Source organism: Epinephelus lanceolatus, chromosome 21 (genome assembly GCF_041903045.1).
Source record: "Epinephelus lanceolatus isolate andai-2023 chromosome 21, ASM4190304v1, whole genome shotgun sequence".
Taxonomy (NCBI): Eukaryota; Metazoa; Chordata; class Actinopteri; order Perciformes; family Serranidae; genus Epinephelus; species Epinephelus lanceolatus.
In genome coordinates, this window is record NC_135754.1 from 8150472 (window position 1) to 8165586 (window position 15115).

General features: G+C 42.5%; 1 protein-coding gene across 13 annotated transcripts in view; it reads left to right on the forward strand.

The window, feature by feature from the left end:
- Positions 1 to 13745, forward strand: part of shisa6b (shisa family member 6b) — a 90044-nt gene extending 76299 nt beyond the window's left edge. For 2 of the 13 annotated variants that reach the window (XM_033611268.2, XM_033611271.2), the window contains 5 exons: positions 1369 to 1431; positions 2699 to 2719; positions 8873 to 9025; positions 11293 to 11396; positions 11625 to 13745. In XM_033611268.2, the coding sequence (XP_033467159.2) occupies positions 1369 to 1431; positions 2699 to 2719; positions 8873 to 9025; positions 11293 to 11396; positions 11625 to 12524 (1241 nt within the window). In that variant the 3' untranslated portion in view covers positions 12525 to 13745. The remainder of the gene's footprint in view (positions 1 to 1368; positions 1432 to 2698; positions 2720 to 8872; positions 9026 to 11292; positions 11397 to 11624) is intronic. The other 11 variants (XM_033611275.2, XM_078163038.1, XM_033611277.2 and 8 more) reach the window with 6 other exon arrangements.
- The last annotated feature ends 1370 nt before the right edge of the window (positions 13746 to 15115 follow it).

Sequence of the window (15115 nt, forward strand, 5' to 3'; positions counted from 1 at the left end):
ACATGACTAGAAATGTCCAACATTCACGTTAAACAATACCCACTTTCATGACTACGACCACGGCTTGAAATGTCTCTAGCTCTTGTTGGAACATACCTGCTTTTGTAGCTAAAAACATGGGTAAAAATGTCTGAAACTCTTGTTGACAAATACCCACTTATGTTGCCGTGAACACAGCTAGAAATGTTCCAATATCTTGTTAAAAAATACCAGATTTTGTTGATTTCGAACAGTGGTTTGCTGCTATCTGCTGATAGATGTCTTGCCATCCACCATGCCCTCCCCCTGATAAGACACACTGGTCACACACATGTCGAGGTTGAGGTGGTGTAACAGTGATGGCTTCCACAAAACAAACACTGAAACAAACCAGATCACAGCAGCTATCGAGAAACATAGGGTGGGGCATGGATCTAAGTTGAGGGATGTTTGTGTGGCAAGTGTGTGTTTGTGGTGTTGGAGTGGGTTGTCCAGAAGAGGACATAAGCATTTTTGTGTTTGTGTGAGAGTGTGTATGAGTCAGGTGAGGATGTGACTGCGAACAAAACAAGCTGGCAAGAATAACATTTCTACATCCTCTTTGCAATGCGTCTGTGTGCCGCCTGTGTGTTGTCACTTTGGTGGATGCCATTCTTTGCGTGAGTTTAATTAATTTGAGCCTTTTTAGATATGTGTATATGTGTTGTTAATGTGATTTTTTAAAAAGTGCTCTGCTTGTGGTTTCATGAGTTGAAGTGTGTCGGCCGCCGTAGAATTATCACACTGAGGCATTTTCTCATGATGACTGCACGGATTGATGTTGTGTTTGTGTCTTTTCTCTCAAGTAACACAGTTTTCAAAAAATATGGGAGCCTGTATGTTCCAGGACAGGATGTTATAAATATTGTATACAGCCCTGTTTTTTTGTTTGTTTGTTTGTTTGTTTTTTCATCCGTAAGGTTTCTACTGTAGCCTCTGACTCTCTGGATTCTGTTTGATGTAAACAAAAAATGTTTTGCAGGGTAACACTGAGCGGACTCCACCTACTGCAGCCTTACTCATCTCATAATGTCTCGCATCTCTTTTTATGTCCATTAACTTCATTTGAAGAAATTAAAGGGATATTTCACCCACAAAATTAGTTTATCCCCAGTAGAATGGCGATGTGGCTTTGTGACTTGTGTATTCTATAAAAGTCAACATAAAATGCACAAATTTCTCGACATAAATCGGTATTTTGTGAATTATATGAAAAGCATATCTCACAACTGGTGAACTGTCTCTTTAATTGTCACCCTCACACTGCTAACGGTCTGTACAGTATTTGAGCTGATACAGAGCACTCCTCATGGATGCTGAACGGATCTTTCATTGCTTTTGTCATTGCAGGTACCCATCAACACAGCTATAACCATGTGGCTTTAGGTAGCCCTACACGCACACCTAAGAATGGTAAGACAAACTAGGGGGAGAGGGGAATATTCAAGTGAATCCACAGCTCTGTTCAGTGTTTGAGGTGAAGCCTGGACCAGGGCATTAACTTGAATTTAGTGCCTGACACGGATGTGTGAAAAACCCCTTGACATGGTCCTCTTTTCAATTTGTCACACCGCGAATCCATTCTGTTATTGAAAATTAGGCTTTTTCATTGACGATTGAATCATAGAAGTGTCACATCCCATAGGCATGAACATTTTTCTGTGAGCGGGATCAGGCCATAGTCGCTGTCCATCTCTTTTTTAAAGGGAATACAATTGGTGGAGTATCAAGGTAATGTTCTGTCGAGGTCATCCCGTCCTCTGGTTGACGGAGCGTGAAACCCCAAGAACAAAAAGTTATCACCGTAACCTCATGCTTCCCGTGAGGAGCATCACTGTGAATCGGTTTTTATTACTGATGTCATGCAGCTGTTTGTTCGAACAGTTCTTCTGAGTGAGCTGAGGCTGGCCCGGGGTCGCAGACTGGCAGATGTGAAGAGTAGTGGTTGCATAAGGAAGCAAGGTGGAGACTGGAGAGAAGAGAGACAGCAGAGAAAAAGAAAAGAAAGGAGGCCATAAGCTGAATATTCGCTGCCTTCTATATTTATTAAATCAGTCTGATGTTGCCATTTGATTTATATTCTGTTTGTTTCAACCACAATACAAAAAAAATGACTCGCTTGCTCTCAAGCATTCAGGGGTTGTGCTTGAAGTCTGCAGCCAGAATGGCCTCTTCTTTATGGACATAATTGACCATGTGGTCTATTTTGCGCGTGCGCACACACGCACACACACACACACACACACACACACACACACAGATAAGCAAACTGCGACTATGGAGAAATGCCTTGGAGATCTATGGAAAACATGAAAAATCCATTTCAACAACACATCTAACACAGACTTTGATCACAGGCCCCCTGAAAGGCTTCCAATTTCAGCACGTAGTGTATTTTCTAGATAAAACCCGCTGACACCATCCCACCCCACCTCCCCCCAGGTTGTGACTCAAACAACCAGGAGATACAGTTGCAAATCACAAGCAGAAAATGTGCAATCATACACACAAGTGTACATCACATGCCGCAGGAAGTAAACGCTGATTTTAATTTTTTTTTTTGGGGGGGGGGGGGGGCTCTGTACTAGTCATGCTGAATATGGAGTAGGTCTCTGTAGGCTTTGCTTTTCTCCCCATCAACATGTCTCTGAAATATTTGTTTTTCACTTGGGTTTGGTAGCTCACCGATCATTGAGACGTGGTAAGTCATACAGACATTTAGTGTACAATTCATTCATTACATTCCAGCACATATTTATGTACACATTCACCACAAATCAACCTCCACGTTTGTGTCTTCCACTTGAGTTGTGTTTTCAGACCTGATCTAAGTAGCATTTGCTAATAAGTCTTGCTGTTTGTTTGAACCTGCTTCAACAAGAAAATTCATTTCAGTTTGTCAAGTGGGGCAAAAAAAGTCCAAGAATCCTTCTGACCCATGAAAGTACATGAAAGTAAATTCATGTGATTTCATGTGAAAGCTGTGACAAAGTAACTGTATGGTTTTCTAAATTCCACAAAAAGACCAAAACCAACAATGTTTTGGTTTTGAAGTCTCTGATTCCCCACCCTGTCTGCAGTGCTCAGTCACAAGCCTATAGGTCACTAATACAATGACATTTTTACACAGCTGGACACTACTCCACTAGGCTAGTTTTTAGCAAACATTATTTAAACTGGAGGAAATAGTGCATTTGCTGGGGACTATTTTTAGTCGTGGATGAATAAACCTTTGAACACACAACTTCAGTTTATTTAGAGATTTATGGGTTTGTTGTTTTCACCAGATAGAGAAACAGTTGACCAATCATAGCTTTGTAGTAACGAGTAAAAATGGGGAAATTCCATTCCTACGTGGCTGGCTAGCCACCTGTCTAAGCCAAATAAAAGGTAGTGAGAGAAAAAAATGGAACAAGCATAGATGAAATCCAGGCAGCCCTATGTGTTGTTGTTAATCAACCTAGAGAACGGAAGACCCCTAAATGGACATATTTCTTAAATTGTCATAACATTAACTGATCCTAACAACTGCTATGTCACTTTGGAACAGGTTAGGGCAAAGCAAAGCAAAACATACTACCCTTGCAACAAGTGTCAGGCAGAATGATTGTAGTAAAATAAAAGAGGGATTCAATCTGATTAGCAGGATAGGTGTATGTGCCCATGTCCATCATACTGTAGGAACATACCACCCAGTGGGTGCCATGCAATTGTTCCAACAGCCTATTATTCCGAAACCCTAGTAGTACAAAAAAAAGTTCCATTGGAGCAAAAGCCCTGACAGCCCATTATCCTGAAAACAAACAGCCATTGCTTCAAAGGACCATTGCTCTGAAAATACACACACTCCCTGCGGTTAGAAAGATTGATGGCCTGCAATCAGTCAGCCCTGCAATAAAAAAATGTTCCTACAATGGTGAAGGTATGATCCTCCCTCCTCTGCCTCTGATTGGTTTATTGTTATATTCTTATGCTAACCTATCAGAATCCCCGACCAAGCCCCTAAACCTGAACCCTAACCATTCAACAACTCACAAAACTCAACAATCTGGAACAATCTGGAACACTCTGGTACCGGGTCACATATCTGATTGGTCCCAGAGTTTGGTATTACACCTGGCATTCCTGCAGGACGAAAGACTGCAAAGCAACCCAATGAATATTATATTCTACATAAATCCTCTTACTGAAAAATATAAAATTTGATGTAAGCCCTTTTTAATCACAAAAGCTTTGATTATTATGTATTTTTTCTGAGTAAGTGTTAGGGATTAGAATGACACCTCTTTTGTAATTATTAACTCTTACATGTTAGTAGTTACTTTTCAACACTGACCCTTGCCAGTCACACTCCTCATGCATAAATCTAACTGACCCAACCAACGAAGGCAACAAGTACTAGCCAGCAGAGGCAGAGTCCGGCAGGTCATACCTTTGCCGTAGTAGGAAAAAGGAATTGGCGCCTGGGAAGGTCCAGTGATGTCATTGTGCATAATAATTAGCAACATGCTTCTGTTTGGGAGAGTGTATATTTCAGAGCAGTGGGCGTTGGTTTTCAGGAGAACAGGCTGTTGGGCTTTGGGTCCAATGGGACATTTCTGCCCAGTTGGGGGTTTGGAAAAAATGGGCCATCAGAACAATGGGCAGTCCCCACCCAGTTTTCGGTACAAGACTTAGGTTGGGAAGGCTTGTTAGTAGGATCACTTAACTGTTGGTTTTGGTCTTTTAATTTTGTCATTGCATTTTTCGTCAGTAAAAGAAATATCTTCAGACTTCTCTCTTAAAAAAACATGCTGGATCTGCAAAGACTACTTGTGTCAGGTCTGTGTGGTTGTACTGTCCATCGTGATGAAGCAGTGAAAAGTGTTTGCTATTGAGATAGCTAACAGCATGCAACAATCTGAGTCGATTCTTCCGTATTGATGCAGTGTGGCAGACAGTCCAGTCACAGATCGTTCACATCCTTCAAACTCCCTCCCTGCAGCTCCCAGGATCCCCTGCTGTCGCCCGGCCCTGTTGCCACCCCTCTGTCCTACTCTCCCAAGCCGCCCTCCTTGTTTCATCAAACTATGCTCTTTCCTTCTTGTATTTCGGTCTCCTTTATTTCCTTTTAGATTCTCTTATCTCCATCTCTTCTCCTCTTTCCTTTCCTTCTCTCCATCCTGCAGCAGTTACTAAAGCCCTATTTTTATCTGTCCATTGGAGGCTGGTGATGAGCCGCACCCATGCCCGCTGCTCTGCACTGCGTGACAGACTCACAGACCACTGGGGAAAGCGAGATAGAGCAGGAGTGAGAAAGAAAATGAGAGAGAGGGGAATACTGAACGGACAAGAAAGAATTAAGGAGCGGAGGAAAGTGGGTGGCAGCATGGTAGGACAGATAAGATTGACAGAGCAAGGAAGACGGTGGAGAATGGGACAGACTGCGGATGTTTGTGTGTGTGCATGTGTGAAAAAGGGAGATAAAGAGAAGGCGAAAATAAAAGAGGGCTTTGGTCCAGTCACCCCCCTTGTGCGTCCTTCTGGCATCATATCACGTCACATCAACGACAGCCAGTCCAGGCATTGCTCTCTGCCCGGCCCCAGATCACATCACAGCACTGTCACGAGCAGGGTCACTCTGCAGCACACATCTGTTGTTTGGTGTGTTGTCTTGTTTCTCTCTTTTTCTTTTTTCTTTTGTGGACCGCTGTTTCCTCCCGTCAAACCACCACGTCACCTGTCAAGTCAGTCCCGCACCAACCGCTCACTGAGTGCCTGATGTGACCGCCTGTACTCCCCCATCGCTGCCACCAGCAAGTTGGAGTTTTAGATATGCAACCATTTCTCAAAGGCTGACACTCTAAACTCACCGGCTGAGTTAAAGCTCAGGCAGAGAAACTGTTTTCTTGAGTAAGTGATGTTAAAATTGAAAGAAAAGAGACGAAGAGTCCTGGTGCTTGTGATACTAACCTTAGAGTGTATAAAGCCAACAACCAGGGCTGTAGCCGAGCTTTTAGAAACACTGAGGTCATGAGTCCAAACACCACCCAAAAAATATTTCTGACTAGCCCACAAATATTTTTCCTTAAAATGCATTATTTATATATACATTTGTTATTTCTATATTTGCATTCAGTGTATTCACTCTATTGTTAAATACCCTTTTCTGTAAACACTGTTAAGATGCTGTTTCAAAGCCCACAATGTCAGCATATAATTCTAATGGGGATGTAGCAAGTCCCTGTGTTATTTAGTTTTTGGCCTAAAAACAGCAAAAAAAATTTAGACAGTTCAATTTGGGATACAGTTTCAGGCTAACAATGATCAAGTCTTTAGTTCTCCTTGTTGTTTTATGAGCACAACAGAGAGTACAAAACTCTAACAAGGTATCAGGCTTCTCATTTTTACTGACAGTCTCTTTTGCTGGTTAAAATGAAATTATTATTATTTGAAATGGGGCTGTCAGTGGTTCAAAAAATGTAATTCTAATTTACATGTAAAGTTACCTGTCCACAGTGGCGTTTTTGGATACAAGAGCCTGTGCCACCTCCCAGCACTGGGCGCTTGATGGGCATGCAACTAGGCAGCGTTTAATTGTGGGCTGTGGGCTCCTAGATTTCAAACTGGACCAACACAGCAGCTCTTGAAACTTTCATTTATATTACAAAAATAACTCACCAAAATGTGTCTCTTTAAACATAATCTGCCTTCATTTTGGGTCGACAATAGTTAGTTTAAACATTTTTCGGGAGTCTCTAGAGGTGGTAAGTGGCTCTTGATGCCCCTAATTTGCAAAGTAGCCTAGAACTTAATGCAAATAAAGATGCCCCACCTCTCAGAACTCAATGCAACAATACCAGAATGCAGAATGAAAGCAAAGTGGTGAGGCGGCAAAATGGTGTAATATTCCCACCTTGAACAGGCGGTGTAAAGGGGGTAGAATTTATTCAAATCAATGCAACCCAGGCAGCCTATCCTAAAATACACTGTAGAATTAACATTGTTCCATTTATTTCCTTCACTGCCTCATTTGCAAGCTAACATTACTGTAAAGCAGTTGTGTTAAAAAAAACAGCCTTAAAAATGTTTTCATATATGCTGCTGAATCCAATGCTGCCTCACATTTCTTTTCACAGTAACATGCTATGATTTGGTATTCGGTTGTAAAGCTTGCTAGCTTTCTCCAGTTTGCCTTAGCAAGGACAAAAGCAGTTACACCAGTACTGGGGGACTGCCTAATTGTTCTGACGGGTAATAATGCCGAAGCCCCAATAGTCCAAAACGTGCCCCACTGGACTGAAAGCCCATTCCTAGGACAGCCCATTATCTTGAAAACAAATACCATTTCTCCAAAGGGCCATTTTTCTCAAGGCACTCTCGCAGTTATTTGGGTTGCTTAGATTTAGGCATGAGGATTGAGACTGGTTAAGATTAGGATAAGAATATTGAGGTAGGCCAAGCAGAGGCAGAATAAGGTGGGTCATGCCTTACCCATTTTAAGAGGGTCCTACTGAATTCACTCTGCATAATAATTGGCCATGTACTTCTGTTTGGGAGAGTGTGTAGTGTATTTTGGAGAAACGGCCCTTCCGAGCAATGCACGTTTATTTTCAGGACACCAGGCTGTTGGACAAATGGCCTTTTAATCCAGTGGGACATTTTTTGGACTGTTAGGACTTTGGAATTATGAGCTGTCAGAATAATGCAGGCTGTTCTCATGCACTGTTAGTATGTTTTCCTACGAGATGTAGTGCACCAAATTTCATACATATCCCACGTAATCATAAACCAGTAATTTGTGTATAACCCACATATTTGGGAAGGCAATAATCACGTGACTAATGCACTGATAGAAGTAAAGAAATAAGCAGGTGTGGGTGGTGGAGGGGTCACAAAACATGGGACTTTCCCCACGGGATCTTCCCAAAGACGTGAACTTTGACTAAACATTGAGTCATTTTAAAGTACGTTTTCACCAAGTTTACTTGCCTAAACCTAATTGCTGTAACTTTATGTCAAGTCCATAATGTCATCCGTGGGGTGCAAATTCATAGGCTATCATATGTACCATTGCATAAGGATACATTAACCAATGGCATAGTGCCATTTACTGACCGCACACAAGAACTTATAATTATGTGCATTTTAATAATGTTCACCACTTGAGTTTAAGCTGGACAGTTGTGCTCATACAATGAGAATTTTGAATTTGAACATTTTGAATTCATTTTCACATAAAAAGTGACAGCACTAAAATCTGCTGTAGCTGAAAAACATCAATGCCAAGTAAGTTACCAAAAGATCAAAAAGAAACTTGGCTGTTATCTAGTTAGTTTGTTGGCCAACAATCCTGAAGCACCACTCTCTGACATCCCTCTGGGTTTTTGTTGGTTCATATGACAAACAATTTGGTGAGTTTTCTCCAGAGACATAATATAACGAATGATTGTGTTACTTGAGAGACAATACCAAGGACATGTCCTCTCTGTCTTCCATGGTAGCTACAGCCCTGGCAACAACAATACATTATTTACACCTGACAAAATTCTGGAGAAACTATGGTGTCTATATTTTGTAATATTTTAACTTGAATTTACTTGCACAATAAAAAGTAAACTTCCGCAAATCCAACCATGGATTCCTTCTTTATGCCAATTAGATTTTTTCAGAGCATCTCTGCCTCTAGGAAATATTTGTAAAACTAAAGCTCCAGCCTGCCTGCCAGCTCAATCTCCCTTCTCTCCCTCAGCAGGTGGTCTTCCATGGTGGCCTGGCTAGCTTTTTGGGGGGGGACAGGGGATAGGAGAAGCCAGCCTGCCCATTTTTTTCTCTTCCCTTTTCTGTGTCTGTATATGTATGTATGTGTCTCCAGAAAACAATCGGATAAGCGGCATCCTGACCTCGCAGACGGAGCCCTACGACCTGTCTTTCTCACGCTCCTTCCAGAGCCTGTCACACCTGCCGCCCTCCTATGAGGCGGCCGTCAAAGCCGACCTCAGCCGGTTCTCATCCCTGAAGAAACTCAGTAGGTCCAAGTTCACTGCACTAATGCAAGACTAGGCTCCCTGCCCTGATGCCCTGCATGACAAAAGAAAAAAAAATTGCATTAAGTGTGCTTCCCTGACTCCTGACTGGGACTTACTGAGTGGCTCCAAAGTGTTTCGGCTATGAAAGTGATTTGCTTGCTGTACGAAGGACATCAAACAATCGAGAGAAAAAAAGTCCTCACACACATCTTTCTGGAGATTTTTGCAACTCCCCATTGATCATTTCAGTGGATGTTGAGGGCCTTGAATCAGAATCATTTCTCAACTATGATCCTTCATGAAATCAGCCTAGTCATCTCACGAAACTATGAGTCATTGATATTCCATGCTTCCCTTGTCTCCACTTAAAGGCTGCAGCCACTATTTCTCTTGGAGCGTATAAGTACATTAAGCGGCTTCTTGTGCCTGGCCCGGCTCAGTATTGATTTAGCGGTGCTACGCTGGATTTCTGCTGTGTAATGAGGTCTCATCTCATGATATTCTCCGAGTGGAACGCAAATATTCCTTAAGGCTCGTGTAATTTCATCATGACTGCCCCACTTCACTGCTGGCGTGCAGTCAAAGTGAAGGATGACGATCTACAACTCATCCCGTCAGGGCTCACTCCACACTGGCTCCCACACGTAGCTGCCGGGCACCATTTCAAACTAAATGGCAAAACAGGTTTGCAGGATGCAGTGCTGCTATTTACTGGTCCTCAGTCGTATTGGAAGGAGAAAAAAACAAAACAACATTATCGTGCTTTTGCTTGAAGAATTAACGTAATAGTTTAGGCCAAAACCAAATGAATTCAATTGTCAGAGACAGAAGCCCACAGAGGAGACAGTGTTAAAATGGAAAAATATCCTTAGGCAGTGTCCTTCAGTCTTCCCAACTTTCTTTCTGCTTCCAAAGCAAATTATTTGTTGCAGCAAATAGCCAAAAGGCTCTGCAGTTTCTTTTTGTTGCTCAACTAGTGTGTGCACACTGATAGATCATGTTGGATTGTGCTGGAGGGAAGATAGAGCAGCGTTTTCATTGTCGGGATAATAAAAGAGAAGAATGCTACTGCTTATTAATGCAAATTGGTATCAAACTGAAGAAAAGCATTTAGCCCATTGCAGCGCAGGACAGTATACATCACAAGTTATTCATTCACTCCGTGGTAATATAGTTGATGAGTTTGCAATGCCCCTGCCCGAATCCTGAAGACTATTATGCTTGAGAAAGGAACATCTTGTTTTTATTATCTCTCATAATGAATCGATTTGCAGCGAGCACCCATGGCTCGCTGCTGAAGGGGATTTTGGCTGAGTGTAATCTTGACAGGTGGTGTGAGCACTGCTGCACCCATTATTGAAAAAGACAGGCTTGAAGTCATCTACGATTTCTCAACAAGGTGGAGAGGTCTGCTCTCCACCATTTATTTCCCCCATATAAATGACACCTCTGACTGTTTAAACATTCATGCTGGTGTTCAGGAAGAATAAAGAGTTTGCGTCTTCATAACAATGGACTTATGAATGTTTCCAGTTTTTAATTTATGCTGCATTTTGTCTCTTTGACAAGCTGTCTGACAGAGTTTTTGTGAATGTGCGTCACTATGTGTGTGGTCCTGTACTCAAAGACGAGTCTTTCTGCATGTGTTTGTGTTGTGTGGCATGTGGTTGATGACACATTCACTCCTACGCTCTACTGTCTCTGGAAATGTATTCTCGTCTTTTGTGATCTGCTTCTAAATGCATGTTGTCGATGTTTGTACACACGAATAAAGATAAAACACTCTCTCGAGCACATTAAAACACAATTCTCAATGGGAAGTGACTGTTCAATAATACAATTAGCTTTCCAGCATGTACACAAGGTGCTTGTGTGTTTCCCTTCGTATCTGTATGATATGACGATGTTTGTTTATAGACTTTCACATGACCTTTGAAAAGTTTGCTCCCACAGCCAGAGCTGCCTGTAGACTCCCAGATGAAGCCTGGATGTGTGGATGCTATGTGCCTAGCATGTAATACAGTCTGACTGCGATTCCTGTGTCTCTCTATTTTCTATTCCCCTCCATGAGCTTGGAAAGGTGAAACACAGATGGGTCCGCCAACACTATTCTCTGCACTGTGCGCAATGTTCTCCAATCCCAGTTTATCCAATTTCTCCCCTTGCATTCTAACACCTACCTGTGTTTTCTCTTGCTTTCACTCCCTGAACCTCCTCTTCACCTCTTGCTTCTTTTTTCTTTTATTTATTCCCGTCTCTTCTGCAGCAGATAAAGAAGTCGAGGACTACTACACTCGTAAGCGCCACCTGCCCGACCTGGCAGCAAGAGGCACTCTTCCCTTGCATGTTCTCAAAATGAGTCAAGAACAGGTGGGTACATAAGTGCTTGGTTTAAGAGTGCAGCCGTCTAAACAAGGTCATGCTCTTTGCTTTTTATGCATCTGTGAGGCAAAGCAAGTGTGCTATCTCTGAGTCTCCAGATTTGAATTTGTTAGAAGCTATAGCTGGTCTTTCTCTGCTTCCTGCAGTAGTGGGTGGCAGAGCCTTTTACCCCTGCATTTGTGAATAAACTCACCTCATTCATCTTTTGCTCAACAGCACCGGGAACAGCAGCAGCTCCAGAGCCAGGCCCCGCAGTCCTCCATCTCCCAGGCACCTTCCCAGTCACAGTCTTCACAGCAGTCTCAGCAAAGGCAGAGGCCTCGTCGCGTCCAGAGGGCCATGTCCCAGGATCGCGTCCTGTCCCCACAGAGAGCCCCACAGCAGGATTATAGCATGTCCTCTAATGGTATGTCCCCATACGGAGGCAGGATCCTCTCAGACGAACAGCTCCTGTCTGCCGAACGCCTTCGATCCCAGGAGCGTCTTCTTCCACAGGACCGCCACACCTCCCAAGATCGTCTGTACTCCAAGGACCGCATATACTCCAAGGACCGACTCCTGTCGCAGGATCACCTCTACTCAAAAGACCGCCACTACTCTCAAGAACGCCTCTATTCACAAGATCGCCTGTACTCACAAGACCGCCTCCTATCCCAGGATCCCCTGCTCTCCCCGGACAAGCTGATGTTGTCGCTGAAGCGCGGCATGGTTAGCAGCATCTCCGGCGGGTTCCGGGGCAGCGACAAGTCAATGTCGCGTGCCATCTCGCACACAGATGTGTTCATACCAACCACGCCACTTATGGATCGCTACAAGATGACCAAAATGCACTCCCATCCCAGTGCCTCTAACAATGGTGGTGGTGGCGGCGGCGGCGGCGGCAGTGGCGGTGGCGGCAGCAGCAGCGGGGCAGCAGGAGCGGGAAGCACCGGGCACTCCAACACTTTAGCCATGAATCAGACAGTAAACAAGAGGCAGGCGTTTGCCTCCAGACGGACTCACACTGTGGAACAGCTCCACTACATCCCACCGCACCACCAGCAGCAGCAGCAGCAGCAGCAACAACAACAGCCACAGCACTACCGCACAGGAAGCAAGACTGAAGTGACTGTGTAACGGCAGCCAGGACTACCTGAACTGCACTGGAAGGAGCACTGTTGTGTGCCAGGGGGGTGGGGTTGATTGAGGTATGTGGGTACACTGGCCTTCTTTAAGAGTAGGATGGTGGCGATTTCACTTTCTTTGACTGAGGTTCCTGCAAAGTCAGACATTCCAGGACCAAGAACATCCACTAGCTTACTGTGAGAGACCGGAAAAACGAGCTACACTGTACACCGTATACACAGGCCCAGCTAGATCTGAAGACAGAGAGGGTTGTGGATGGGGGAGGTGTGGTATTATCCAGCTAACTTGCCTATTATTTCCACTGTCTTGATTACCCTATTCATCCACAGGCTACAGCCTCATTCTGTGTATGTTTTAGTGAGAAAACACTGATTGTGTCTGTTTAAGCCTTTATCGGCCCCCTTTGTCCAACAAATCTACTCTGTGACCTTTTCTGGCAAATCTTAAAGGGCTTTGCATGGTTAAACACATAGACCGACTCCTCCGTGACTTCTGTTGTGCAACACAACACCACCACAGGTGATGAACAAGGTTGAGCCTGTAATAACTTTATAAATATATAAATAAATGAATAAAAAAACAACCATTTGTACGCCCTGTCCGACTCATAGCTCTAGTGAATCTCAATGAGAGAAATTGAAATGGATGTTATTAGCACTTCTATTCGGTGCCTCTGACAGATGTTCCATTTCTAAAAATGAAGTGGTTTTGTGGGTTACAAAGCACAATCAATAAAAAAATATTCTGTTCTTTTTATGATTTTGTTTTTGAGTTTGAATAGTGATGGCTAGCTTGTTTTGTTCTTAAAGCAATGGCAGGTTTTTTTGCTTCCAGTAGACGATTGTAAATAAGCTATTCTAGAAGCAGTACTATGGACAAGTCTGTACTGGATGGACTTTGTATTAGACTGTCTGTTTTCAATAGATTCTTAAAAAAAACAACTATAAATCATCACTGTTTCGTGAGCTCAGAATAGAAACCCACTTAACCAAGTATTTGACAGGATAAATTAATACTCTACTGTGTGTGTCTTTGCAAAACTGTTTGTAGGACGAGAAGTGAATGAATGTGTCGTTGATAACAGATATACCACTGTTCATATTTGGATGTAGACTGTGTTCCATTGACATCTGAGGAGTTGAACATCATGGAAATGGATTATAATGCTTGTTATAGTAGGGTCAAATAAACCATCCATATTTTTCTAAACATTCAACATTGTTTCTTGAGAGATGTCTGTGTTGTGTGTTTGATTCTAAAAATGGATACACCACATTACCACTGTAAGTTCTAGGTGTGCAGTCATATTTAAGTGAATTGCAGTGGAGGGAGAAATAACTTTATTGGTTGAGTTCAGTTCCAGCATGTGGAGTAAAAACCAATCTTCCTTGATAAAGTGAAATTAGACTGTAAATAAGACTGGAGGCAATGAAGGAGGTACATTACACAACTTAATGGTGTGTTTGCAATCCAAGTAAGCAACCAGCTTACCAGTGTTTTACTGACCTGAGGGGTGTACCACAAAGTTAGATTAGTGGATTAATGAGGTATGTTGAGTCTACAGGTCTTTTCAGAACAAATGCAAATAATCAGTGCAAATAAACCACACAGCGATCAAAAAATTTGAGCCCATCTATCTCTACAAGGCTATTCACACCAAATCTGAAACTATAGTTGTCTGCTGTTTCCTGTGAATTTCTAATTTCACAATAATATTGATGTTAATCTAGCAAAACAGTGTCACCTTTGACAATTAAAGATTTACAAAGACAGTGAATATAAGGAGAACATCTGGTGAAGCAGCTGAACTTGCTTTTGATGGTAAGTAGCCGACAAAAGAAGATTAAACATACTTCGCTGTCAAGGTAACCTAAGACGTTATTTACAAGTGCATTAGCTAATGTTATACTTGTCAGAAATAATATGTAGACTTGTCGTTGTAAAAGGTATATTATAAAACCTGACGATATTGGATAAGCAATACTGTTATATCAATGTTTATTATTATCATATTATTGTTAATACCTGTAGTGGAAGCATATGAGCTCACTGGCTTTCCTTGAGAAAGCCACAGAGCCCCTGAATTGTTAGATGACAATTTTAAACTGACCGTTAAGCTTTGTATGCATCACATACACATAGCCCACATATGATAAACAGATCAGCGCTCCAGTCCAGTCCAAATGATGAAACCCAGAGCAATAAGCTCAGCATTTACATTTATTACAATAACATGACACATCCGTGGTCTGTTTCATCCCCAGTGTGAAAAGGCCTTAAAGCAAGACCTTTCAGTGTCATGAAGGTGGCTCTAGCAAGATAACCATTGTACCATACATTATGCCGCACAGCAAACCTGGTCGACACCAGCTTTTGCTCAAAGTTTTGGCTTGAAAATGGCTAAAAAACTCCTCTAACTAATCATCTCCTTTGGAAATAGTATCACTCTGAAGTATATATCAATCTATGAGTGATACAGATTGACAGCTGAAAGAATATGTTATAATGCAAACTTATTGAGCAGTAATGTCACTTCAGTAATTCCACCAAACAAAACAGTGCAATTACAGTAGCACAAACTG